Raw genomic sequence first — 27,920 nt, forward strand, 5'->3', positions numbered from 1 at the left:
CAACAAGTTCGTTGCGCTTTCATTTTCTGGAGAATATGTGTGTCCATTGATCAGCATGGAATAAAAATATGGGTACAAATATATAGAGACCTGATTAACAACAAACGTTCTACAGAGGTTATAGCTCTACTAATACGACAAAACCAGACTCTTATACTGTAGAACTTTGACCTAACAGAATGTTCTCAAGTTTTATTTTGCGATTGTGCGTGGGCCGGCGCAGTGCACATTAGCCTATTTTACGCTAATCAAACAGGCCGACACTCAACCTAACATCAGCCCCATTCTCTGGTCCATCTGCTTCAAAATTTGAAAATCAAGTACCATAAACATTTCATTAACACACAGCTACAAAACACCCCAAATGACAAATATACACATTGTACACGCCTATTGACCTGAATTTAGAGCTAAACTGACAGTATCAGAGGATTCGTTTCGCCTATATAGCAGATCCTTACATGGGGCAATAATGAAGGTAAGACCGACTGCCTCTCCGTAAGTGAGGCCCGTGGAAGGCATGCATCATTTATCATATGAATATAAAATGTCATTTAATAAAATGTATCCAGGGAGCACTGGATCAAGCCATGATTTGTACTTACATGTGGTGAAGCTGACACTGGCGCTCCGGCTGGCTTGAGGCCCGATGCTGGCTGCCAGAGAGACTGAATAATGGGTCCGAGGGAGAAGGCTCTGCAGCTGAAACTCCTGGCTGTCTCCATCAATGAGAATTGTCTCCCCTGATACTGAGTTTCAGGAGACAAGAGACACTCAGGCATTATGAAAGAACAGTATATAGCAGCATAATCCTACAATCCATGTGTCAGTCATCATGCTCTGTGCAGAGGTTAATGCTTATTTACAAGCAGCTGCAGGCAATAGCAGCCATGCATCTGTGTACTACTGGTATTGCTCCCCAGGCAAGTACATCTGGCTTTATATAAAACTGATGTGTGTCAATATGGGGTTTGCGTGTGATCTTTACTGACCCGTATGGTGCGTGAGAGTGATTATATAACTCTCCACGTCTGTCCTTGGTGGCTCCCATTGCAGAACAGCTCCCGAGTCAGTGACGTTACTGGTCCTCAGGCCAAATGGAGGATCCATGGCTACAGCAATATAATAAATAAATAAACACAGCGTTGAGCGTTGATGATGGATGACAGATCGTGAGACACCGCGCTGTGCAGCTACTTGTGTCACTGCAGTGTGAGAGTTAAAGGGCTCAGCACAACACGCTGACTGAAGGATTATAACATGCAGTCATAATTGTTCATTATAGAATGCTATTTGTTCTGGTGCTTCGCGGTGATACTAGAAATACCCAGTGCAGCAGTTATGAAAACTTCAGTTCCTAAGTAACTTCTTCTGTAGTCTCCACAATATATATTGTATGGCATCATAGAGAAGTTATAGAAATTCATCTCGTGAACATGTATGAAAAGAGGATGCAAGGTTTCTTGCTTTAAACAGCTCATTGTCACACAGATTTTTTTTTTTGTAATTAACTTGGATTTACCAAGCTATTCACAGATAAATTATTCAGAATTCTATCATATAATTGCACAAAATCACAGAATGTGATCCTTAGCTATGGTTCACCTTTCACTGCAAAAGTTTTTGCTACACGTGTGTCTTATACATATGTTCATAATACATGTGGCCCTTTAAGGACATGAAACTGTACAAGAGACTCAATTAGTTGGAAACATATACCAGGCTTAGACCAGCTGTGGTTCTCCACCTTTGTGGAACCATAAGTACTAGCATGCCCAACCAAACAAAAGCAGGCTGGGCTTCATGGTCTGATGAACGGATCGACAGGTAGCTGTAGAGGCTTATCCCTGCACCAACCCGCTTCAAAACGGATACAAGCCGAGCGGGTGAACGAGAGCAGATTCTGCTTACCGATCAGCTACGACATTAAGATACAGAACGTACAGTACATTTCACTTGGTTATACACTGTTATCAGAACAGCTCTTATCTGTATTACAATTAAAATTCACTATTGATTTTGGACTATATAATTATGTAGGCTGAACGAGGACATAGAGTTGGACCGAATCATTATTCAGGAACGGTATTTCTTTACATAAGAGAGATCAATTGGTTGTGCAACTATTGACATCAGTAACAGCGCTGTTTGTTTTTGGTGCAATGTTTTCTCTCTTGGTGACAAGTTTTAATTTGCACTATGCAGGAACATATCTTTTAGGCAGTAGTTAAAAGTATTTATATTTATTTTTACTTTTCTTTTTATTTTATCTTTATTTTTAACTTAATTTTATTCTCAACAAAGTATTTTGTTTTTAAATACAACACTTTGCCTTTTTAGCTTTCCAACTGTGGATTCCTTCCCTTAAGTGCCAAAGTCCTGTTAAATCAATTGGTATTTTTTATAACACCTTGGACAAGTCTTCCTATGATTTGTGGCCGCTTCCAAACTGCTTACCCCAATCCAATAAGCTCCTAACTAAGCCTGATAGGCTTTATCGATTTTTTTGGGGTGCATAATGGTGCTTCCATACTGACCTGTCATGGCGGTGATGCTGACCCTCTCACTCTCCTCACGACCCCAGACGCTACTCAGGCTGATCCTGTGCTCAGTGGTTGGTTGCAAATTGGAGAGGGTATACTGCGTCTGATCATTAGCAATCACCACACTGTCCATTCTCCCTGTAGAGGGTAAACCACATACATTCATAAGCACAGCAGCTTAATCCTGCTCCTTAAACAGGGACCTCATTGCATGGTAGGCTACAGAAGGCCTGGAAAACTTTTGCGATAAAATCCAATTCAAGTCTTCAGTATTTTTATTTCAAGCACTCGAAAATCAAGAGCTCAAAGAGATGCACACTGCAGCGGAGTGGAAGAAAAGCAGATGACACATTAAATGGTAATTTAGGATTTTTGAGATGAGCTTCCTCTTTAAATTTTTCTCTCTGCATTAGTTTGATTCATAACATTTCTGATTAATCTCCCACTTAGTGATAATATTACTTTATATATTTATGCTTCTTGAGTGTTTAGTGTCTAGTCAAAGATATGATTATATGCAACATACACTTGAATGAATAGACCCACATATCACAGAACTGTAGAATTCCCAGGAGCTATAAGGCCAGTGCACACAGTACACTATACATTTACTGCATTAAACATTTACTGCTAGTGCCTAGATTTAGTTAGAAGCCACGTAGGTACTATAGCTATATGCAGCACTATGTACAGTTTACTACATTAAGCGCAGTGGTTAAAAGAATCATTCGGTGGGTGCTGGTTCTTATATGTATCTCTTGTAAGAGGAGGCACATTAAGGGGGGGGGGCACAGGACGTTTGTGCCTGGGCCCCACTCTCATGGGGTCCCCCTGACCAGAGGTGAACCATGTGGCAGCACCTGACTGAGAACAGGTGCCGCTGGGGCTGTTAGGGCAACAATTACTGATCCCATAACAGCCCCGGTTGCACTGGATCCCAAAAGCAACTGTGTGCAGAGTATCCTGGCTCACTTAAGCGTTGCAGCATTTTTACGCCACAGCCACAACCACAACGCTTAACGTAGTTAGGAGCCTTTATGCATACAGAACAGGGACAGAAGAGAGAAGAGAGAGGCCCTGATGTAAATATAACATCAAGGGGGTACTGTTATTAATTACAATTTTCAAGGAGACACATTTATTAAACTCATCAATGGGGCACTATTATTACCATTTTCAAAGGAGTGCTATTACAAATTACAATCGTCCAAGGACACTCTTATTAATTACAGTCATCAAGAGGCCACTATTATTAATTACAATCATCAAGGGGGCACTACTACTATTACAATAATTAAGGAGGCACTCTTATTGATTACTCTCAAAAAGGGGCTACAATTATTAATAACACTCATCAAGGGGGTACTTTTATTATTTACGATCATCGAGGGGGCACTATTATTAATTACACTCATCAAGGGGGCACTACTACTATTACAATAATTAAGGAGGCGCTCTTATTGATTACTCTCAAAAAGGGGCTACAATTATTAATAACACTCATCAAGGGGGCACTTTTATTATTTACGATCATCGAGGGGCACTATTATTAATTACACTCATCAAATGGACACTCTTATTAATTACAATCATCAATGGGACACTCTTATTAATTACAATCATCAATGGGACACTATTATTAATTCCAATCATCTATGGGTCACTATTATTAATTACAATCATCAATGGGTCACTCTTATTAATTACAATCATCAATGGGTCACTATTGTTAATTACAATCATCAATGGGTCACTATTATTAATTACAATCATCAATGGGGCACTATTATTAATTACAATCATCAATGGGTCACTATTGTTAATTACAATCATCAATGGGGCACTATTATTAATTACAATCATCAAGGGGGTCACTGTTATTAATTACAATCATTGAGGGGGTACTGTTATTAATTTTATGTATCAATGGGACACTATTATCAATTACAATCATCAAAGGGACAATGTTATTAATTACGATCATCAAGATTGCACCATAATTAATATAGATCATCAAGTAGCGCTATAGATAATTTTTATCACAAATATAAACACTAGGTAAGCACCAATGTCATGCTCCACTGTGTGTCTGTGAAGTGGTTTTATTGCTTCTATTGAAAGTCTTGTAGAATATTTATAATGGACAGGTTGATAATTCTCAATTACTCTTCTTTATACCTTTAGTTGACTGGTAAGAAAGTCGGTAATGGTGGAATGAGGAGGGCGGAGCTCTCCAAACCACTGTCATCGAGTCTTCTGTTACATTAATCACAGATACATCTATAGGGGGCGCCACCCCTGCAGAGAAAACAATTAAAACATCCATTAAACACAAAAAGTGAGATATTTATAGAAAGATAAATGCAGCCATACAGAGAGATAAAAGAAGCAGAGAAAAAAATAAAATTGTACAGTAATAAATGAATTTCACGTAAGTTTCGTGGAATGACAAAGACATGTTAATGACCCAGGGGATTCGAACTACCGAGCTGTGGGCCCTGGTACAGGGAAGCCGGGAGGAGGGATCCGGGGCCCACAGCTCGCTAGCTCCCCGTGCAGCGGGCCCCACTATCTCCATGGGCCCCGGTGCACCAATGGTAGTTCCGCCACTGTACCCACCTGTAGTTACAGTGCCTTCCACCAGGTCTACTCTCAGGGTCCCATGGACAGGTAGGAGAGTAACCAGGTACTCTGTGCTGGGCAGCAGGTCCGAGAGACATGTTTGCCGCATGGATGCATCCAGAAAGAGTTCTATGGGTTCATCGCCTCCGATGGGGGTATAGCTAAGTATGAACCTGTCAGCTGGTGGAGAGGGATCCGTCCATGAAACGTTTACGCTGTAGGCTGTGATACCGGAGAAGTAAAGCTGTGTGATTGGGCGGAAACCTGTGGGTCAAAGCAAAATAATAATAATTAGATGCCCCATGTTATGATATAACAACATATGTTGAAATCCGTAACTGTCCTATCTTAGGACATACGAACATATGCAGAGGCGGAACTAGCGACCAGAGGGCCCCGGTGCACGGAGGCGTGGAGGAGGGAACCCCTGACCATCTGCATCTGCCATGCAGCGGGCCCCATATCTCAATGAATCCTGGTGCACTGCACCTGCCAATCCAATGGTAGTTCCGCCACTGAACATATGTATAACTCTATTTAAATACCATATTTAGCAACATAGAATTTTTTTTTCCCCATGTGAGTGTCCCTTTAAATATTTGGTGTTTGGGGAGCTACATCAGGGCACTGACCACTTGCTGGACAGAATTGTATTGCAGGTAGAGGAAAGTATACAACAGAGCAGTACAGAAAAAACAAGGCAGGGAGAGAAATAATTTGTCTCATTTACATATATGATTTGCATATTGTCTAGGAACGCCAGGAACAATTTAAGCCTAAAACATTGTTTTCACACGGACAGGGAATAATTAATTAATAGATACGGAGAAAGCAAGTCCGTTCATTGTCTCAACATAATAAATAGGCTCCTATAAATAATTTGCTTTACTTATTTTATTGCTACAAATATGCAGTGATCTTTAAGTAAAATTTATGACCTAATTTGTTCAGCACCGAAGTAGCTGTAAAACAAATCTCTGATGCACTAACCAGGTTGAATGTAGGAGTATGTAGAATAATAATAACAATTACAATAACAGTTGTTCTGCAGGATTAAGGTTCATTGTCAAAGCTGGTATGTATGCACGGGAAATGATAATATAGTATTAGAAACCACTATAAAATCACACGACTTTGCTCTGCGATATGAATGGGTACCTGTAAATGCATCGACAGTTATCTCTCTACTCTGCTGTCTCCCTCTTTCTGCGATGATAGTAATGGTATATTCTGTTCCTGGGTCAAGCTCCGTCAGGTCGTACTGTGAGATTTCAGGTGGAACGGTGATTTCGGAAGCCATGCCGGAAGACGGTGTAAAAGAAACACGGTAATGGTCAATGGGACCCTGGGCTCTTGTCCACGATAGGGAGATGATCTTGTCAGTGGAACCGGTGACCATGAGATCACTTGGGCTGTCCAAGTCTAGTACAGAACACAAAGACATTGAAGACTTACATTTGCATCTTGTTTTGAGTGGGGTAAGAACCAAAATCCATGAAACTAAGTCCAAGAAGATATTAATGAACTGTTTGTTAACTTGGACTGGGATATGGACGTTGACTAATTGCCACAATGTCACCAAAACCAGCCAAATGTCCTCCTAACCAACTGACTGCCAACTAACAGGGCCCCACAGGATCTGGGTGATCGGCAAAAGCGGCAAATTGGAAATGGGTTCTATCATTTGTTTGGCTAGTTAACAGGCCACAAAGAAAAGTAGTAGAGGGTATACTGTTATATTGCTGGGGCAGCACGGTGGTGTAGTGGTTAGCACTTCTGCTTTACAGCACTGGGGTCATGAATTTAATTCCCGACCATGGACTAATCTGTGAGGAGTTTGTATGTTCAACCCATCTTTGCGTGGGTTTCTTCCGGGTGCTCCGGTTTCCTCCCACACTCCAAGAACATACTGGTAGGTTAATTGACTGCTATTAAATTGACCCTAGTCTGTCTTGTTCTGTGTGTGTGTGTTAGGGAATTTAGACTGTAAGCCCCAATGGGGCAGGGGCTGATGTGAATGAGTTCTCTGTACAACGCTGCGGAATTAGTGGCGATATATAAATAAATGGTGATGATGATGATCATTCAATGTTCTCACCGAGCCGCGGGATCTGCCCAAGTGTGGCCCAACATTTTGACTGTCAAATGATCAGATCAGAGGTTAATTTTGGCACATAAATTGAGCACACCTGAAACAATCACAAACATATACCAACACCTACACGTCAGACATAACTCTATTTGCACCATGTAAAAATGCAACTTGTGTAAAATTTGTCACACTGCTCAGGCGCACAATTTGTGCCCGTATTTTGAGTTTAGTGTATCCTATATTTACTCCTATTTGCTATTGTAGAAGCAAATGTGATTTCATGTGTAAGTTCAGTACACTACAGTCATGGAGCTGCAAGTTAATTATGCCCCTTAGACAGGTGTCCACTTTTTAATTAGATGTATCTTTAAGCATATATTTGCCGTCCTATAGGCCTGATGCAAATTTCCGCACTAATGATGGATGCAGCTTTGTGCGATAGATTTAAAATACAGCAGCAGAAACCTAAGTGTACCAACACATTTTTGTGTGTATGTAAAAGTCGCAATTTGATGTTTAACTCTAAATCAGGCCACTAATGTGTAAGGTTTTCTCCAATTTACTATAGAGTTTAGTTTTAAAAGATGAAAGTAGATCTAACATATACATTCAATGGATGTAAGTGATAAACTGGGTACACATTTAGGTAAATTTTACATAATATATGTATGTTGTCTTTTGCATATTGGGGCAGAGTTTGTTTTGAAACTTGTGATTCCAGGCTGGCACTATTAGGAGCCACAGCTGCCATACCAGTTAATGATACAACTATAAATTACTCCCATTTCAAGTCAATATTTGAATAATTTAGAAAATGCCGTAAAATTCTGGCAGTCGGTAGCTTAGAAAAGATTCCACTGGAGCCTGATGCTTTAAAACATTCTTACATTAGGAACTCTGCTATGAGAATTGGGTAGACAAGAACAGAGGCAGACAGACTTACAGCTTACTAAGGTTTAATGAGCCTTCAGCTACATCACAAACATCATGACATCTCTGTGTACAAACCGCCTGCAGTTGGGCTTTAGATGAAAAATAGAGACAACTAATTTAAACTGCATTATCTCCAATTGTACAATATAAAATAATCCAAGGGTGAGATATTATTGAGTACATTTCAGCACGCTACTACTGTGACAAGTCATATTCGATTTATAATACATCTCAAGATCTATCCTTATGTGAACACATGTATTGATCCTGTACATACCTTTCCCGCTTAACTACCCACAGTGGAGGCAGGCATTTAGTGGACTGAAACTACACGTATCAACTTTGTTTTCCTCCCCTCAGGAAGATCTCAGAGGGGAGGTGACGTACAAGTGCGGAGGGGTTGTCGCAAAGTGCAATGCCTTGGTCCCGTCCCCTGCAACGCAATGCCACGGTTGCATCATTTCACTGCGGAGTGGCCAGACCACAATGTGGTGATTTGCGACAAACCACGTCAGGGAGGCCTCCGTCCTGCTCACTTCACTAGGAATTAGGCAGGATGCAGAAGAATGGCCTGGTCTCCGGGAGAGTGGGCAAGTAGGCAGAAACTACATTCATGACAATGCAACCTGACAGTTCACTGGGTTCCAGTGACATCACTGAGGCATGAGGCATTTGGTGGTTCAGGGAGGCCATGCACTGGTTCTTAGTGAATCAACGGACTTCGTAAAGATTGGTTCATACCACAGAGTGGCTGTCTCCACTATGAGAAGGCGACTGGTCTACGTTAAACATGGACAGTGCAGTATATAGTTAGTAAATGACTATTGCTGCTGTGACGAGAGGAACAGTGCAATGCCAGGCTCCATATCTGAGTAGGGTCCAAGTGATGCCACTGTTGCCTTCCACCCCCCCCCCCCCCCCACTCTCTGCTCTCAGTAGAGCAGAGGGGACTCTCTTTTGAGAATGCAAAGTATGGCACATGCAGCCCGTACAGGTCAGGAGAGGTGGCATGAGGGTGAATCGGGGCCATGGAAGTGGGGAGAGATCCAGCTGGGCCCCCCTCAACCACTATAGTTCCACCACTGGATGTCATTCTTATTAAATGTTGCAAATGTTTTATAGAACACAATTAGATTACATGTACTCTATAGGCACCAGGTACTCTTTCTGTAGATTGGCAATTTTAATAATGCATTAGCTATGATGTAGAATTACAAGATTGTTGAATACAAACACATGGACACTTTAAATGCAAAGAATCACTCACCAGTACGGGCGTTCATGGTTGCCGGCGCGCTCTGAAGATTATCTCGGATGGCAGATATTCCAATTCCGTATTCTGTTCCCGGGATCAAATCTTGAGGAATAGAACGTACAATGATTAGAAGGACAAGGGTGTATCCGCTGTCCATCATACCAAATGATTATGCATGCCATCTACCTCCATGTGATGTTCTCATGAAATTCTATCCTTCAGAAACTGAACCTTTTACACACCTCAAACTCCTGTAATTCTTCTTATCATTCTCCCGGTGTCATGTTAAGTGCAGGAAGCGTATTAATCAACTTTTAATCAAATTTTTGTCAGCCTGGTTCTAAAGTGATATGCTTTCAAGCACATAACACAGGAGCAGTGACATCCCAGACAAAGATATAAATATGTCTCGTCTTACGATGTGTCACTCAACTCCTGATCCAAAGCGGGGTACATGCACTTGTACAAATGGCTACATGACTGGTGAAAAATTGTTCCTCTTTGGTGTAATGAAAGCAGCACCTCTGAGCTGCAACTGAAATCAGCGTTTGCTACTTATTACATCTTTTCTGCTAACAAAAATAATGTCATGTCAAAAGATTTTATTTATTAATGAAGGAAAAGCTAAGCTCCTACAATTTCACTTGTCGCAATTTTGTATGTGCATAGTTGAAAATATCTGATATTTACTCTCAAAGTCATCTGAGACTACATGAAATATGATACTGCATTGTGGCTACTATATTGCTAAAATGCAGACCCCAACTCTCATAATCTGTACCTGGAGAGAATGTTGCAGCGTAAATATAGACACCTCCCTCCCACAAAAAGCAAACTAAAAGTAGACACTACAATAGAAACACTACATGGTTCCATTGGTCATTTTTCAGTTATAATATAAAATGATATGTTTCTCTGTTCTCATCAGTAAATATTTAACATATAAAGCTTATATAACTAGCTAGTCAGGAACAGGTGCTGAGGGGTCTAAGGATTTCAGTTTCATCTTTTGTCAAACAACATAAATTACATATATCAATATATATCTAATAGGAATAAAAACAGATATGTACTAAACACTTGAAAAAGTACTCTGCAGCCTTACATTTAGAGGGTGTTTGCAGAGGACCAGAATCCAACCCCATGCTTGAATCACATGACGGTCAGGGGAAGATCTAACACCTCCAGTGGCAATTTGGAACTGACAGACTCTACTAATGGGGTGGACTGATGCTTCATATTGCAGCAACAATCCCATGAAATCAGATGTCTTTTTTAAAATGTGGCATGCTGTAAGAAGAATGTTGTCATTTACCTTGCTGCATTGTTCAAGTGGCAATTAATAATTTATAAATCTGGACTACCATGGCAACCACAGTCAAGTGGCAAACTATGTAGTGAGCAGCGATGCTTTGGAACACCCCTCTGAGATCTGTCTGCACTGCAATCTCCTCCTTCTCTCCCTTCTGCCATCGCATGACATGCTGAGAGCTGTATGTCTGTGTTTGTGTAGCACACTGACTGTGTCTTTGACTGGCAGCCATTTTTATATCTAACTAGAGATATTATAGAAAAGCAGAGAATGATTTGTAGGAGGATAGCTAAGAAAAATGCATGCTTAAAGGGTACTTAACTTGACATTTAAAGTAAAGAAATCTTCTATGTGGGATTGCTGCTATAAACAATAAAAGAATACATAGCATGTCCTCTGGTTTGTTAGCTGGTGCATTGATGGCATTGGGGGAAGCAGAGAAGTGGCCTGCTATCGAATATTAGGTAAGAGCGTGGGGTGAAAGAAAAAATAGTGGGTTTGGAAAGAAAGCCAGCAGACAGGGAGAAGTATAGCTGTGAGATAAAAAAATAATAATAGAGAAAGGTCAGAACAAGGGTGAAAAAAGACTGAGTAAGAAAAAAAGGGAGCTTACAGGAAACATCAACTGGGGGAGTGGGAGAGGGGACTGAGAAGTAAAATAGAGGACTGGGGAAGAGAATAAGAGCCGGTGGAATGAAAGGAAGCAATAGGTGGAGAAAAAAAGAGATGTAGGGCAGTGGCGGATCCAGGGGGGGGCGATCGGGGCCCCTAGCAGGGGCTTGCTGCCGGCGGCTGCACACTGTGCAGGTCCGTTCGGCAGTGATAATGTGCTGCCCGGCTGCTCTGATTGTGTTTTAAACACAATCAGAGCAGCGGGACAGCACATTATCACTGCCGAACGGACCTGCACACACTGTGCAGCCGCCGGCAGCCTTAGAAGTTAGAAAGGGGGCGGGGCTTAAATCGCCCCCCTCCCTACATCACCCGGGGTAGAAAAAATTTCTAGATCCGCCCCTGATGTAGGGTGAGATTAAGTAGCGGTAGGAATAGAAAACAGTAAATGGAGAGTGTGCTAAGGGGAGAGAAAATAGGTGAGGGCAAAAAAGATAGAAGGTATAGAAATGAGAGGGACTTGAGTCAAAAAAGAGGGAGCTGAGGGAGTAGTTCATGGTGATGGGTGGCAAACTCTTTGTGGAGTGGAGACATGAGAAAAGACACCTCGGAGGAGGAAGCACCAGGTTTCAACCAGTTATTGAGATATCTCTTCCAATGTAGCTGTAAATCAATGCTGGGGGTGGGCTGGTATATGGGGGTTTGTCATACCGCCATTACTCCTACTGCTTTCATTGTAAAACTATCAAATTCCATTCACTTACATTTTCCATACCACCATTCCTACATTTCCACTTCGACCATTGATTCTATTTGAAAAGTTCTGAACACAATTAGCAAATACAACAAACATACAGTAGTTGGAGTCTGTGCTTCAAATACCAAAGTCACAAAGATCCCCTGAGGGTCAATAGAAAAGCATAATTTACAATGTCCGCCTACATCTGTATGTTTGTTTTTATTTATTAATTGTCTTCTGACATTTTATTGATCACTCTGTAATCAAACTGTGCTCTAACACCATATTTTATTAGGTTTATCGCTTGAGGCAGCGAGCATTAGTTTCCTTATACATTGTGAACATTCTTTATATCGGTATATGATTATACATATTGTTCCTCAGTGTTTTAATTATACCACCATTAAGGAGTACATGATTACTATGTGGTATTTAATATTCACATAGTACAGTTTCTCGGTACGGTTAGGCGCTAGTTAGCCTTATTACCCTCCTCTATAAAGTGACCCTTTATTGATATTATGAATATTGCATTTTGAAGCACACACTCCCGTAATATATTTTAGTACAACACTATTGTTGATGGATTTCCCCATTCTGTCTCTGACCTTTCAAGCGTTATACAGGTTTGTTGTACAAATGGCGGCTCATCTAAGTAGTGGTATGGCATTTTCCTGCATAGGACAGCATACAGTAGTCTATTACGTAGGCCATATACTTGTATATTGTGGACAATGGGATACTTGATGTGGGAGGCATGGCGATGTACACAATATGGACATAGGGCTATGCAAGGAGAGGTCTGCCCACGCTAAGGAGGATAAACAATTACCGGCGAAGTGGCGCACGGTCATCACGCTGTTCACATTGCTGGCAATTCCAGCCATGACATCGGCACAATGTGTCTCCATGGACATTCTGGAGACACCTCATGCCAAATGGAATCTCCACCTAAATTTATTTACTTTGTTACAGTACAGTAGGTATAGAGCAGCTTGTGGGTATTTTGTTGTTATGTACTTCTAGTGATTTATACCATTGACTTAAGTTTGTGCAGGGAGCTTTGGGTCCATTTATAATTTCTGAACAAGCATACCTCTAATCTGTCCCGATTTAGGTACAACAGTCCAGATTTGAGGAGTCTGTCCCACCACCCCAAGAGACCTTTGCCCTGTTGAGGGTAAGGGATGTCAAACTCACCATGTGCCACTGGTACGCACGGCAATGCAGGGGTCTTTTTAGCGGAAATAAGCAGGTTTGGGGCACCCGTGCGTTTTTGAAACACATTAACATTCATATTCAATACCTTATATTTTACACAATTTATAGAACATGGACATTAATCTAAAATATATTTTTACTAGGGTCTATTATCTATGTAAGCACAATTATTTTCATGGGATGTGATTTGATGAAGCACACGGATGAGAAGCAGTGATGTCATTTTTTTTAAATCACTTCTGACTGCACAAAAGTAAAATTAAATAATCTTCATGGCATTGACGTATAACCCCTGCTAGTCCCACCGTGCACAGTAGTAGCTTGCAAAAGAGAACCTTTTGTAATGAGAATTGTATATGTTTTTGGGAAAGTTGAAATATCAAGGGTAGTTGAAAAAAATGCTGAAAACAAATTAAAGCCCTGTTAGATTTTGAGATAAATCTTTCCCTGACAACCTGGGTGAGCAGCTTCTTCCCACAAGGTCATTAATCATACAAGAAGATGTTCACAAACTGGAGAGTGTACTGTGTATTGTAACAAGGCACCTGATCCCTGATAAATGGGCCAGCGACCTGTTCGGCTCAGGGCTCTCCGAGGGGCCTGATTTACTGGATTGTGTAATAAAGACAATTTACACCATCCTGGCATTTCATTCTTATAATACTGTACCATCGAAACCAGTCACAGTCATCAGGAGTACAAATGACGCATCATATAATCAGATGGACACTTTCTGCAGTTTTTTATATACTATTCAGTCAGATCACAGCTAAATCTCCTATTAGGGAGCATGGTAAGATATCATTTATACTAGGTGAATGACACCATTTATATAGGTGTTTAGATGATGGGTGCAGGCTGAGAACACTGATAAGTTAATCTGTGGTGGGGGAGAAGGGCCCATGTGTGGTAATGATAATGCTACTGTATCTCCATTATATCTTCTGTCATTTTGCACTGCTCTCTTGTACAATATACTGCTTTACCCTATGTACTTCTAGTGGGACCAAGTTATTAAAATTCCTAGCAGGGCACCATGGATAGGAAACATTTGACTTTTGCCTTATCAGCATCACAATACACATATTACATAGGCAACGTAGAAACTGGTGCAAAATTTCTGCATAGATTCATTTCTTAAGTGAATGTAAATGCATAGGAGAAGAAAAATTACACTATGTACTGTACAGTATGTGCAATTGACTCTCGTTGTGCCGCAATACACATTTTTAACTCTTCTTATTTCATTTCAATGTACTTCACGGACATCAACACATTTGAAAATGTCCATTCATCTCAAAGGATGTGCATTGTAAATGAAAGGAGGTGCGGTTAATACATATTTACATCATAGTTGCCTACTCTCCCGGGAGACTCTCGAATTTCTGGGTTTCCTCCTGGACTCCCGGGAGAGCAGGGCTACCTCCCGGATCCCGACCAGTTCGGTAAGTTAAATCTAGGGGGCGGTGCTTAGTGACATGATTCAATTGTCATCGTGGCCCTGCCCCCTGCTGTTATAGGCCAAAAATGGTGATGACAGTTTAGGGGGCAGGGCTCAGAGAATAGTGTCATTGGCCCCGCCCCTAAACTGTCACATGCCCACCTGCCCCACGGAAAACAAATTGCCAAAGTTGGCAAGTATGATTTACATATGTATTTCCATATGCATTTCGCTTCTGCTTTGTCACAGAAGCATTTTTGAAAAAAATACAGACAACATATTTGTAAATACACCTAAATGCCTATAAAATAAATATAAAAGACATATTATTAAACATTAATGCAATGTGTTTTATATGCATTTCTACTTTCGTTTTAACATTCGATAAAAAATACATTGAAAAACACCAGAATGTACATAGCTTTATACAGGGTTGATGCATTAGCTGGCTGTCTGGTAATGGAATATTTGATTAGACGTTACCTGCTGCAAAGTAATAGTTACACAATAACAGGCAAAAGGGTTATTTTTTTTTTTTTTTACAATCCTCCACCCCTAAAACCAACATAAACAATGTATGCTGGTAATACATAAAACGTGTATGCTGGTAATACATAAACGTGTATGCTGTTAATACATAAAAAGTGTATGCTGCTTATACATAAAAAGCGTATGCTGGTAGAGCAAAGAAGGGTGTATGTGTGTTTATCAAAGTGGATTATCTATTTCTCATTCTCAATGAAGAAGTTACAGTCCATTAATCTTTATAAGACAAAATAGGCAGGTGTGAGTCTTCTATCTTACAATATCACATAATGACAGGCAATATCCCAACCTGCTTTTCTCCCGACCTGTCTGCAGCTCTGTTAATCTACCCACTGATGCTATCCACTTGGATGTATGGTGGATATAATAAGAGTTTCTTATCTCCTTACTTGTGCCCTGTCTCTTCCTTTCTTGTTGTTGGAGACACATTCTGCTGGCCAGTGAGGCGTAGAGACACATATGAGAATCCCATAAGCAATGTCTTGGTAAAGTCTGTCTAGCAGAAATCACTGACAAAAATAAGAGTCTAAAGCACTGTTGTTTTTTTCCCCAATCCTCAGCCGCAAACTACCTTGTGGCTGCTTTTTCTTCAAAATGATTTCAAAGATATATTTACTGGAAATTTAAATCCAACCCTTGATTTTGCTTTGTTAAGCATTTCAGAAACCACTTTCTAAATCAAGTGAAAAGTGTCCACATCATGAAAAAAAATTATTTATTACGTTTTATGCTTGGATACATAGTATTTAGTGTTACAAGAACAACGTGTTAGGTTCTTTTGTTTTATTAGTTTGGAAATGTTATGTGCTTAACAGGAGGCTCACAAAGCATTCACATATGGGTGGAAAAGGTCGAATCTCACCCAGTGATCTTGTGCTATTTACCAAATTGACCTATCACGTAGATATCTATTGTTTTGCAGCAACAAATAACGAAAGCTTCAGCTTTAGAATGTAGGGACATTTTTTTTAACACAATGGGGTAGATTTATCAAACGATCTTAAATAAGTATTGGAGGTGTTGCCCATAGCAACCATTTAGACTCTACCAATCATTTATCTAGTACATTCTAGAAGATGATAGCTAGAATCATAATGGTTGCTATGGGCAACACCTCCACCTTACCTTTACAGAAGGTTTGATAAATCTACCCCAAAAACCGTAAAAACTGAATCTTTTGTGCAAAATTTTATCCAAGCAAAAGAAATTACAACTACATCTCCTTAATAGTGTTGTCACACCAGAGCTTTTCAAGCGGCAGAAAAACAGGTAGTGTACGTTGTACTCGAGCAATTTTCCTGCTGGCAGGATAAACGCTGCTTGGAAAGTTCGACAAAGTATTCAGGCAGTTTTTCAGCAGTTATTTAATCACTTGTGTGACAGGTGTAGGAACATAACATAGATTTCTATGTAGCACTGTTTTTGCCTGAGCTGTTTTTCAGCTCGTCCGGAGCACTGCTTGCAGTTTTGTGACAGCTGTCAGAGCAGGAAATCTGCTCTGTGTGACGCCCTTTTGGCAAAACCCATTATTTCGATAGTACAGCATTTTGAAGAAAGTCACTGGAGGAAAAAAACACAGTATAAAAAGCATCCGTATGACACCACCCTAAAGCTATGTATAAACGTACATATAACGAACACATGAATGGGATGGGGGTGACCACTTTCCAGCCATTTAGATGTAAGGGCTAATCTGTCTGTATGTACTAAGTAACCTGACTTAATTTTGTGACATCAATATATCTGAAAATTTAGAAATAGGCATCAAGGGGAGCGCTCTCCAACGTATAGACTATATATGCTGCTCCTATTTAAAGATCAATAAATAAATATATAAAGGAGCGCAAATATAGCCAACGTATAGATTATCTAATGTAAAATGGCAGCCAAATGTATAACATATTGCTAGATAGGATAATGTTTATATCTTTTGCAGAGTATATGCAGCGGAGCAAACAAATTCCAATATCCGGATATGATCTCACCCTCACACGCTAACTGTCTTATCTTACCCTGTATGTAGAGGATAAATCAAGTTCAGGGGCGAGTTCCGTCTGATGTAGAGTCCGTCATAAACACTGTTATCAAGTGCTGGAAGTGTGTGTATTATTAGTCAGTTAGCGTGTGAGGGTGAGATTATATCCGGATATTGGAATTTGTTTGCTCCGCTGCATATACTCTGCAAAAGATATAAACATTATCCTATCTAGCAATATGTTATACATTTGGTTGCCATTTTACATTAGATAATACGTTGGCTATATTTGTATTTATTTATATCTGAAAATGTATTCTGTGATGTATCAAATGTATCAATACAAGGCCCCTCTATAGTAAAGGAGTACACCCTAAGATATTCATGAATAAAAGGCACATTTTACGTACTATGCCGAGTCGGCCGCATCCCAGCTGATCGTCATCACTATCAGTTGGTAACTTACACCAGGGGTAGAGCAGTCACAACAGATACGCCAAACAGAGGCACGGAATCTAACAGGTCCCCTGGTCGTCACCAAGAACCACCGCAAGGCAGGATGGAATTCTGCGGCCGAGAAGAACACACAAGTCGCGGCCCTCTGATCAACCACTAGGCGTAACACAGCAGACAGAAAGAGATATCCAAAAGCAGGTCAGCTATCCAAGGACTGGTACACTGGCGGTAGCGAGGTACAAAATCAGTATGCAGAAAGGTCCAATAACAAACCAGGATCTGGTACACAGGCAGTAGTGCGGTACAAAATCAGGATCTGAGAGAGAGTGGTCAAAACAAGCAAGGTCTGGTAAATGAGGAGCCGAAAGGCAGATAAGCCATGGTAGAAGCACAGGGAAGTTCAGCTTCTGCAGAAAAACAGGGAGTCACACCAACAGGAAAACCTATTGCTCTGACACTGTAGCAGTGTCAGAGTGAGTTTAAAAGATTCTGCAGATTTCAATATGCGGCCTCCCAGCCACGATCACGTGACCGCGCAAACCAGGAAGTGCTGATCTTACACAGAGGCAGAGGAAATCAGCAGCACAAGAGTGTGGAACAGGTAAGATTTGTGACACATTTATTTGAAAATGCCCTTTCTATACTTGGCCTACACTTGCATGCCTCTTGCCTCCCCCCATCCGCCTCTATAAGAAGTCATATATGCAAAAGGCAAATTACTCTGCATAAAGACAGAAGAGTTAGTATATGTTGTGCTCATACGTAGTAGTGAAATTTATATTTTATGCTACACATAAAATACATCCCTCAAAAATTTACATATTCTAGCAGGAGCTATAGAATGAATTAATTGCATTGCATTTTTAATTAATTATATAATTATATATTGGAGGGAAGACTTGGTAAAAGATGCTTAATCAATGGCAACGTTTTGGTAATGTTTGGAAGTAGAAAATGAAAATTATAAAGAGAGCAAAACTATTGGAGTTACAAATTTTTGTTCAGAAGGGTTTATAGGGAGCTATTTAAATAATGAGAACAAATATGAAATTATAACTCTGATAATATAAACTGTACAAACTGTGAGTTCAACTCTTTTATCCTATACAAAGACAAAATGTAAAACCTCTCATGGCATGTAATACAAATAAAGCTGTAAGCTATTTTGTTACTGGATTGAAGTTGTGTAAGCACAAACATCATTTTCTCCTTTATCTGTTAAAGTGATATACTGCTGTGACTTACAATAGAAGCTTTTATCACATTACAAGATAAGTGAGTACTGCAAAATGTCCAATTCATAAACCCTTTAAGCAGTATAGTAACAGTGCTCTGCTACGTATATTCTTCTGGTTTGGCTGTAAACGTTATAAGTTGCCCCTTCTATTTTAGGAATCTTGGAAACAGCCTATTTGGGAGATTGCCAATTTCAGATACCACTGAAAGGTAGTTCATGTCTGTAATACCATATGTCTCAGTGACCTATACCCTGGCCCTCGCTGCGGGTTACTAAGTAAGCCCACGCTCTCTCTGCTAGAATATTAAAGACTAAGCCATCAAGATGCGCTTTCTAAATAACTTCTACAACGTCTATGGAACCCCTAAGCGGCACTAAACAACATGGGGCAATGACCATAGCTGCACACACATAGGTGTAAACGTGCCAAGTTAGGTTTATCTGACCCTCAGAGTTTTACTCTCAATCCCCCCAATTAAACTGAACATTTCCAGATTTCAAATTAATGTTAATTATCTCAGGAAAGTGAGCGGTAAAAGGGCCGTCTTGCTTTTTACATTTCATAAATGTGGCGTTTCTAATAATTAGATACTTGAAATTAGATATTAAATACTTGGGTTTATATGCTTCAGTCCATCAACCAAGGACATCTGTTCACCTGTTATATATGTGTGTATATAATAAGGTTTAATGCCTCCTCCAAGCTGGCTTTATAATTATGGCCTTATGTGCAATCCTGAAGCTTTGTCCCAGCGTACAAAATAAGGAATATCTTATGTCCAATCTTTACACCTTCGAGGCGACTTAAATATAGTGTGGAAATGTTGTTTATGCAAGATTAGATCATTATGCATACAGGACACCCCAATCTACCTCAATCATTCCACCACTGTGTGCACCTCCACCTCTCCACCTTGGTGTACGCAACCAAGTGAAATGATACTTAGGCAAGAGTATTACAGGATAAATGGAGCTGTAAGAATGAGGACCCCTGATGTTGGGTTGCGGGTTTAAATATTTTCATCAAGTTCATAGTTTCATTTGCTAGATACAGGCAAATTTGCGATAGCAAGGATAGGCACTGGACAATAATTTTGTTTTTGTATTGTAGCCATTTAGGCATATTTATTAGCATGCAGCTGGTACGCTGGGGGTTTAATAGAGTGCATTTACAAATATTGCATAATGTTGTCTTAGATGCTGTCCAGCTGCTTATTAAAGATTATTTGGGTGTGATTTAAAAAACAGTATTTTTGGTTGCAAATTTAAAGTTTTTGATCAAAATATGATATACCTTATACTTTTTTTTACTATATACATACAGAGGGATAGACGGCAAAGGACCAAATTTTGATTGCTATCTAATTTTCATATAATTTTACATTGTTTTAATTTTACTATATACATACAGAGGGGTGGACGGCAAAGGACCCATCTTTGATTGCTATTTATTTTTCATATAATTTTATATTGTTTTTATTTTACATGGTAACTGCTTGCGCTTTGTAAATTACCTATAAAGATTTTTAAGAGCCACTGGTCGAAGAGCACAGTCGCTTGGTAGACTAGCAAAACAAAGCTTAAAGAGCTTCCATAATTGAACATGCTGCCCCCAAAATCTGCTACTCAAACCCCTCCAAAAATAAGAAGGGAAATATTCTGAGTGCTGTCCCACCTTCCATATGAGATTACAAGAGCGTAAAGTATGTTATAGACAGTGTATTATTTGTAATGTTTGGTGTTTTTTTTATTTTTTTTCGGAAACATACAAGCAATCATATCAAGGATCACTCATGTCTTTATATTGGTTGTTTGATCACTGATACAAATGATCAGCAATGTGAGCCTATTAACAATTCAGAACCTCACTAGATTAAGGAGCATGTAGAAACTAGACACAGAACTAATAATTATTTTATTTGTGCAAAATCTGTCATGTTTGCTGTGGGTGTAAAGATAACTATAGACATTGTCTGCTGATGTGTTTCTGGGAAAGTGGTAAGAGCTCCAGAAATATTCTTTGACAGCAGGAAATTCCCACTGAAGTTTATTACAGTGACCCAACAGTTTCCACGTATCGGTGGGAGGTGGACCAGAAATTTCACTTCATTCTTATCTATATTTTTGGTGTGGCTGGGCGTATATACAACCAAGTACCAAAATTCACATATATACACAAGGATCAGGCCCGGCGCTCCCATTAGGCAAGGTTAGGCACTTGCCTAGGGCGCCGGGCTCTGGAGGGCGCCGGGCTCTGGAGGGCGCCACAGTATTCTAAAATACTTTAAAACTGTGCGGCGACCGCTGACCATACCTGTCATGGCCACCGCACAGCATCAGATGCACGGGGAGGGGGGGAAGAGGCTATTTTGTCACCACCGCCGCCTCTCTGCTCCGTCTCCTCCCCTCCACTTACTAGTGTCAGTGACTGGAGGGGAGGAGACGGAGCAGAGAGGCAGCGGTGGTGAGACAAGGTAAGGAGAGGAGATTTTTTAAAAATGCCTAGGGCGCCGTGGACCCTAGCACCGGCCCTGACAAGGATAGTGATAGGGGAGAGTCACAAGCTAGATTGAGATTAGGCATTGCTTAATATAGTCCATTAGAAATGCTTGGCATAGATAAGGGCTACCTAGTGTTAAACATACGGTAAGGAAGTTTACTTAATGTTCTGGTTTTGAACAGACCTTTGTAGCAGATTCCTGTGTAAATAACACTGTTTGCAAATTAAGATACTTCTCATTTGTATCCCAACTAAAGGATGATTTAACACATTTTCTAATATGCCAAAAACAAAATTTCACATGCACTAAAGGAGTGGGGCCATTTCCTGCAGACATAGTTAATCGCTGAATTTTATGTGATTGGACCAACAGACACTTTGAAGACTTTTGGAACATGAACAAGAGAGTGTGTCATGTGACCAGTCTCTTTGGTCTAGGACAGTCTTCTGTTTTAAGTCTCTGAAGCGTTTGTCATTCCAATCGCATAAAATACATAAAATCCATAAAATACAGCAATTGACTTTTTCCACAGTAAAATATTTGCAAATAAAACAGATTCCAACTTTGACTGCTGTCTGTGTAGTTTCCTTCATGTTGAAAAAGCTCTGAAGGGCAAAGCCTGCAGCTTTTCATGGAAAACAACCGATATTATGTAGAGTTCTCTGGTACTGACTTAGTAGCAGCACGGAAGAGACAATATGAAGCTGTTGGAAGGAGGAAGGATAGGAAGGAATTGTTTAATGATAAAGGTCTAAAGCACTGGCTAAGTGTAATGAGCACTCTAACATGTACTAGTTTAAAAGGTTCACTTTAGGTTTTCATTAATAAACTTTGGAGTAGATTAATTAAAATATAAAAGAGGAAGGAGAGGTGTTGCCCATCAGTGGTGGAACTACCATTGGTGTGGCAGGTGCCGTGTACCGGGGCCCATGAGGATACTGGAGCCCGCGGCATGGCAGATGCAGAGGGTCAGGGGCTTCGTTTCCCTCCTCCCCATCTCCCTGCACCGGGTCCCACTGCTCGCTAGTTCCGCCTCTGTTGCCCATACTAACCAATCAGGTTCTAGCTATCATTTACGTAGTATTTTCTGTAAAATGATACCTAAAATTTGACTGGTTGCTATGGGCAACACCTCCACTTTTCCTTTTTAGAGGTTTGAGTGAGTCTTATTTTAGGACAATGCGTGACTCATAGGTTGGTTGATTAACTTTGGAATGTCAACAATTGGCAACATTCTGAAAAAGCAATGTGCACGACTGGCATAGACTATGACCCTTACAAGACTACTAAAGTACACATCTGGTGCGATGAGCGAATGCTGGTTTTGACCTGTTGTATTTGGAAGTTTATACTGGATGTCTTCCAAGATAACAGCAGAGCTGGAGGCGGTCCCAGTATTAATGAAGTGTGGAGTACTTAATAGCTTCACATTTTGTTTATAGCGCTACATTCTAACAGAAGACTACGATACATAAATTATAGCATGACAAGCCACAAACCACTGTTGTATTTAGAATTAGATGTCATAAAATTCTTTGCTTTTATGATTCTGATAACAAAGTAAATTTTTATTTTATGATATGGATAGATTTTTGTCTTTTATTTTGTGTTAATCTATTTCTTCTAGTTAACTGCAATTGGACATAATTCCTACCATTTCTTTCACGTATAACATATTGTCAGTTCACCTGTAGTTTTTAAGTCAAAGTTGACCTGCTCACCTGTAAGTGTGGCTCTTGTGATCTGACCAGTGTTCCATGGTACCCTGAGTTCATGGTACTGATCCCCCGCTAATGTGCTGTAGATAACCAGGTATCCATTACCCTCTGCCTCACTATTATCCCACTCCAGCTCCAGGCTTGATGAGGCGCGAGATATCACCCGTAGATTTTTGGGGGCATCGAGCTCTGTGAAACCAAAAAAATCCTGAAGTAGTATATTTTACAGATTAAATTAGAGTTTTCATCTATAGCTTTTCCTTAATAAATAATGCTCTGAAGAAATAATGATACTCAGTCATATTTGTAGAGCTTAAACAAATATAATACAATATTTCATTGCAAGGACATTGAACAATAACAAAGCAAGAGAAATTACTTCAACATCATGTCAGGACAAATAATAATTACGAACACCCAATAGATCAACAGTTTCACCTATTGCGGACTGAGAGCTGAAATGATGATTTACCCAGTATTATACAATATCATAAGGAAACTAACATATGTTACTATGTTACCATGGGCGTGCAGAGAACATAAAGGAGCCAATCGTCAAGGATCAAGAAATGTCACAGGTCTATAGCCTTAGAAAATAAGCTTACAGACACTCTGGCTCTCATTCTTCTTGGATTGTTCTAGAGGAAACATACTGACTATTCTAATCGTCACCTCTGTTCTGTACACACTTGGTACATAGCAGCATTGCCTGATTTATTTCATTTTATGTTCTATTTAGTTAGCCCGATAGTGACTTACAATCTATCAGAGTCCAATAGATTTGTGTAGATTTTTGCCCATATCTTCACCCTCTTTTTTTATTTAATTCAGTACTGTCATAAATCCAAAACCAATTGTTTCTGTGCTTGTCATTACCCAACTACATGAACAGATACCCAGACAATACATTGCTTGTTATCTCAACTAGCGTGGTTTTTGTTAGAATGATTTAAGTTTTTACAATGCAGCAACTGGCACAAATATTTTTCCTGTACTTGTCATTAGTGACGTTCAATATTTAAGTGCAGACAATACATTGTTAGTTCAGCTGGTGTATTTTTACATTGCATCCTTATTTCTTTCTTACTTGCAGTGGCGGATCCAGGTGGGGGGAGGGGGGGGGGGGCGATCGAGGCGATCCCCCCCCCTAGCAGGGGCTTGCTGCTGACGGCTGCACACTGTGCAGGTCCGTTCAGCATTGACAGTGTGCTGCCCGGCTGCTCTGATTGTGTTTTAAACACAATCAGAGCAGCGGGACAGCACACTGCCAATGCTGAACGGACCTGCACATACTGTGCAGCCGTCAGCAGCCTTAGAAATTAGAAAGGGGACGGGGCCTAAATCGCCTCCCCCCCTAATATCGCCCCTGGTAGAGCAGTTGCCTAGATCCGCCCCTTCTTACTTGTCACTATCACTATCAGTTTGTCCGTCACGTCTCTAACTGAATCCCTTGTCGTATTGAGAAGCTCCAATATCATGTTTATTGTAATGACTTGTATGAAGAAAAGAAAAAGTACCTTCTTAATAATTGGGACATTCCCTTAAGCCAAAGTGGTTGTTTTGTAGATATGCGTCACATGAAATTATGGAGCACTTTTTCAGATGCTTGTGACATAGACTCACAAAATAAAATGACATTAGACAACCTCTTTTCAGAAACTGCAAAGTTGTATAAAGCAGTAATGATCAAGAAGAAACGGTCACACAGCTAGATGCAGCTGCCGCTCTGCCACAACTGAGAAGCACAACCTCCGCTTATAAATAAGCATTACACTGTGAAAGAAAGTATAATTTATCATAGACAAAGTGAAACTGATGAAGCAATACAAGATGTTCTCCATCACCTGCAACCTTGCAAACAAGTGCAAAGAGAGCTCCTCATTCAGGAAATAAAAGTCATACATTGTGCAAAGGCCAGTCATTATTGCAAGTCTAAAAATTTGAAAAAAAAAAATTCAGTGTCTAGTATGAGCACATAGGGTCAGTTATAGTTGCCAGGGAACAAAGCTTGGAACATTGGCCCTAATTCAACAAATGGAAAGGTATCATAGTCTCCTTTAAGACAAACACCTGGCAAAGTAGATGGCAGTTTCAAAAAACAAATGAACAATAGTACATCTAGCATTTTTGTCCTTGCAGACGGTGATGATGACTATTTTGGGACTGGATGGAAATTGTGACGTACGATCTGTAGCAAAATTCCAAACCAACCAAGGCTATCACCGACAGCCATCACTGCTGGAAGTAGTAAATAGAGGGAAAAAGTACAGTAGGACGCATCCTAGAGCACTGTCCCTAATCATGTACTTGGCAGAAATCTTAGTTTTATACATTCTAGCTTTCAAATGTGTTAAATCTGTGCCACTTCGGGAATTGATGCCTTGTGCATAACCAGGATGGTAAGTTCCTAATATTTTTCAAAGAGCTGTAACCTTTTTATGTATAGACACTGTATTAAGCTCCATTCCTAGCTTTCATTCAGAATTGTGCTGCCTGCTGATCCCATAGATATTGTAGATGATATGAGCAGAGGTAATCTGAGATGGGTCCAACCATCTTGTTTATACATTACTTTTTTATTATCTGATTTATTTTTTAGAACTAATATATTGCATCTATTGCAAGACGTTTGTAGAATGAACTAAATAAATGATAGCTAGAATCTGATTGGTTGCTATAGGCAACATCTCCACTTTCAAACCCCCCAGAAACTCGCAGGTTGATTCATTTACCCCTTAGACTCTGTGGGGCATATACAATTGTTGGCATTACACGTAAAAGTAATGCGGCGTGCGCACTATTACCGTTATTACGGTACCTAACGCTGGATTTCAGCTCGCAGCTCATAACGGTAATACTTTTAACGCCGCTGGACAATCAAACAATTGAACATGCCCCAGTGTGTACTGGTAGACTACATTCTCATTATTATCACTAACTCTAAGAACTTTAAAAGGGGATATTTAAAAGGGCGATAAACATCTGTAGGTTTTCGCAACTGTTGGCCAGGGGGTCTTTGAAGAGGGGGGGAAGGCACTTAGTGCCGCAACGGAATTTGATTGATTGTAAGTTCACAACCAGATTCTGCTCTCTATAGAGCTGAATTCTCTAGCCGTAAATGAAATAGTGTCCACGTCTCTCTTCACTACAAATAGGATTTGTATGGTCCTTTATGTTGGGTAAAGGGTGAGGCCAGTTTCTCGTTTAGTAAATTAATTCTTAGCAGCACACGGATTAACAGTCTTTATACAGCAGGCCCATGGCAGTATTTTCTGTGACATTATCTATGCACAGTTCCCCTATAATGTATGCAAGAATCTAAATGAGGCCTTGGGCATATATCAGTGCTTAAAACAACTGTACAATTTGTCCTTTATGTTCTCTGTGAGACCAAAAATTAGCATTTCTTAAGTTCCATCTACCATGTGTTGCTTCTGTGCTCCCATAACAACAAATTACAACAAATGAAAACATGTAATATTTACAAATGTGTACACAAGGCACACCAAGAAGCTTCCAAAAATTACAGATGTGGCTAGTGAATTGGTCCCCCCGGCAACAACCCCGTTAACTAATTCAGCATGACTTTCTGATTAAATCGTGACACTTTGGTACACCATTAAAGACTCCTTATATATTTAATTTTTGAGCTTAAAAAAAAATCTTTTATTTTGTGGGTTTTAACAACAGAAAACAGCTCTAATAAGTAATTTAACGCTCAGCAAGTTCTATTGTTACTACATAAAGCCCAACGTCTGACTCCAAAGAGCAATAGGCTTAAAATAAGTAGATTTGAAAATATATGCTGTCTTTGGACTGGGCATCCTGAATACAAATCGGTGCTGCCAAAAGACATATTATAAACTTACAGATTAAAGCTGGGGGAAACAGGGACTGCAGCGAGGATCAGGCGGCTCAGAAGGTAACCTGGTGTCTTTACGGGAAAGTATAGTTTCAATAAAGGGAGTTTGAAGGTGACTTCCAAAGTTATTCCGGTTGAAACAGCCTATTTTAGAAGCAGTGTGTATCCCAGTATGATGGGAATCTAGGGCAGGGTTGTAGATTTACTGGCTGCCAGTAAAATTAATACAAATGTTCACTAAGAAAAAAAGTAGTATGTTCGAATTATTAATAAGAAAAAAGTAGGGGTCAATAAAAATCACCCCCGCTCCTGACTTAACAATAATACCCCCAGAAGTATTACAAAAGAGATTTTGAACTTATGTGTGGTCTAAAACCGTTTATTGACAATAGAAGGGCATAAAGCAGGGGTCTGAAGGTCCCTGTCCTGCGATATTCACCCCAAAGGATAGAACAGCTAAACCATTTTCCGTTGGCGTTAGCTAAGCTTTTGGAGTTTGATAAATTAGTCCACACCACATTACCCATTGAGAATTATGGGGATTGTTGTATTCTGCCATAGTTAGCAGGACATACATCTGATATCTCCTACATTAGCCTGCTAACTAAATCTCAATAAATAGGCCCCTATACATGTCATGTGACCATAGCGAATGTCCATTACATTTTCTGCTAGTTGTAGTTGTAGCAAGAATATAACAATACTAATCTATAATGTATCAATTCTGAAATTCATATAAATGATTTAATGCCAATATGGAGCTGCTAATTGATATATAAGGGACATTGCATTCACTGATCCACAAGAGAAGCAGAGAGGGGGGCAAACAGTTTACAACTAACACAAATGACAATT

The 27,920-nt window shown here is 40.0% G+C and overlaps 1 protein-coding gene across 2 annotated transcripts in view; it reads right to left on the reverse strand.

The window, feature by feature from the left end:
* The window catches only part of TNR (tenascin R), a 301,348-nt gene that overhangs the window by 36,619 nt on the left and 236,809 nt on the right, over nucleotides 1-27,920 (reverse strand). For both annotated transcript variants that reach the window (XM_075182178.1, XM_075182179.1), the window contains exons 8-15: nucleotides 23,207-23,392; nucleotides 9,458-9,547; nucleotides 6,324-6,587; nucleotides 5,163-5,429; nucleotides 4,722-4,841; nucleotides 2,538-2,681; nucleotides 993-1,112; nucleotides 606-749 (exon numbers count right to left, since the gene is read on the reverse strand). In XM_075182178.1, the coding sequence (XP_075038279.1) occupies nucleotides 606-749; nucleotides 993-1,112; nucleotides 2,538-2,681; nucleotides 4,722-4,841; nucleotides 5,163-5,429; nucleotides 6,324-6,587; nucleotides 9,458-9,547; nucleotides 23,207-23,392 (1,335 nt within the window). The remainder of the gene's footprint in view (nucleotides 1-605; nucleotides 750-992; nucleotides 1,113-2,537; nucleotides 2,682-4,721; nucleotides 4,842-5,162; nucleotides 5,430-6,323; nucleotides 6,588-9,457; nucleotides 9,548-23,206; nucleotides 23,393-27,920) is intronic.

The sequence above is a fragment of the Mixophyes fleayi genome, chromosome 8 (genome assembly GCF_038048845.1).
Source record: "Mixophyes fleayi isolate aMixFle1 chromosome 8, aMixFle1.hap1, whole genome shotgun sequence".
Taxonomy (NCBI): domain Eukaryota; kingdom Metazoa; phylum Chordata; class Amphibia; order Anura; family Limnodynastidae; genus Mixophyes; species Mixophyes fleayi.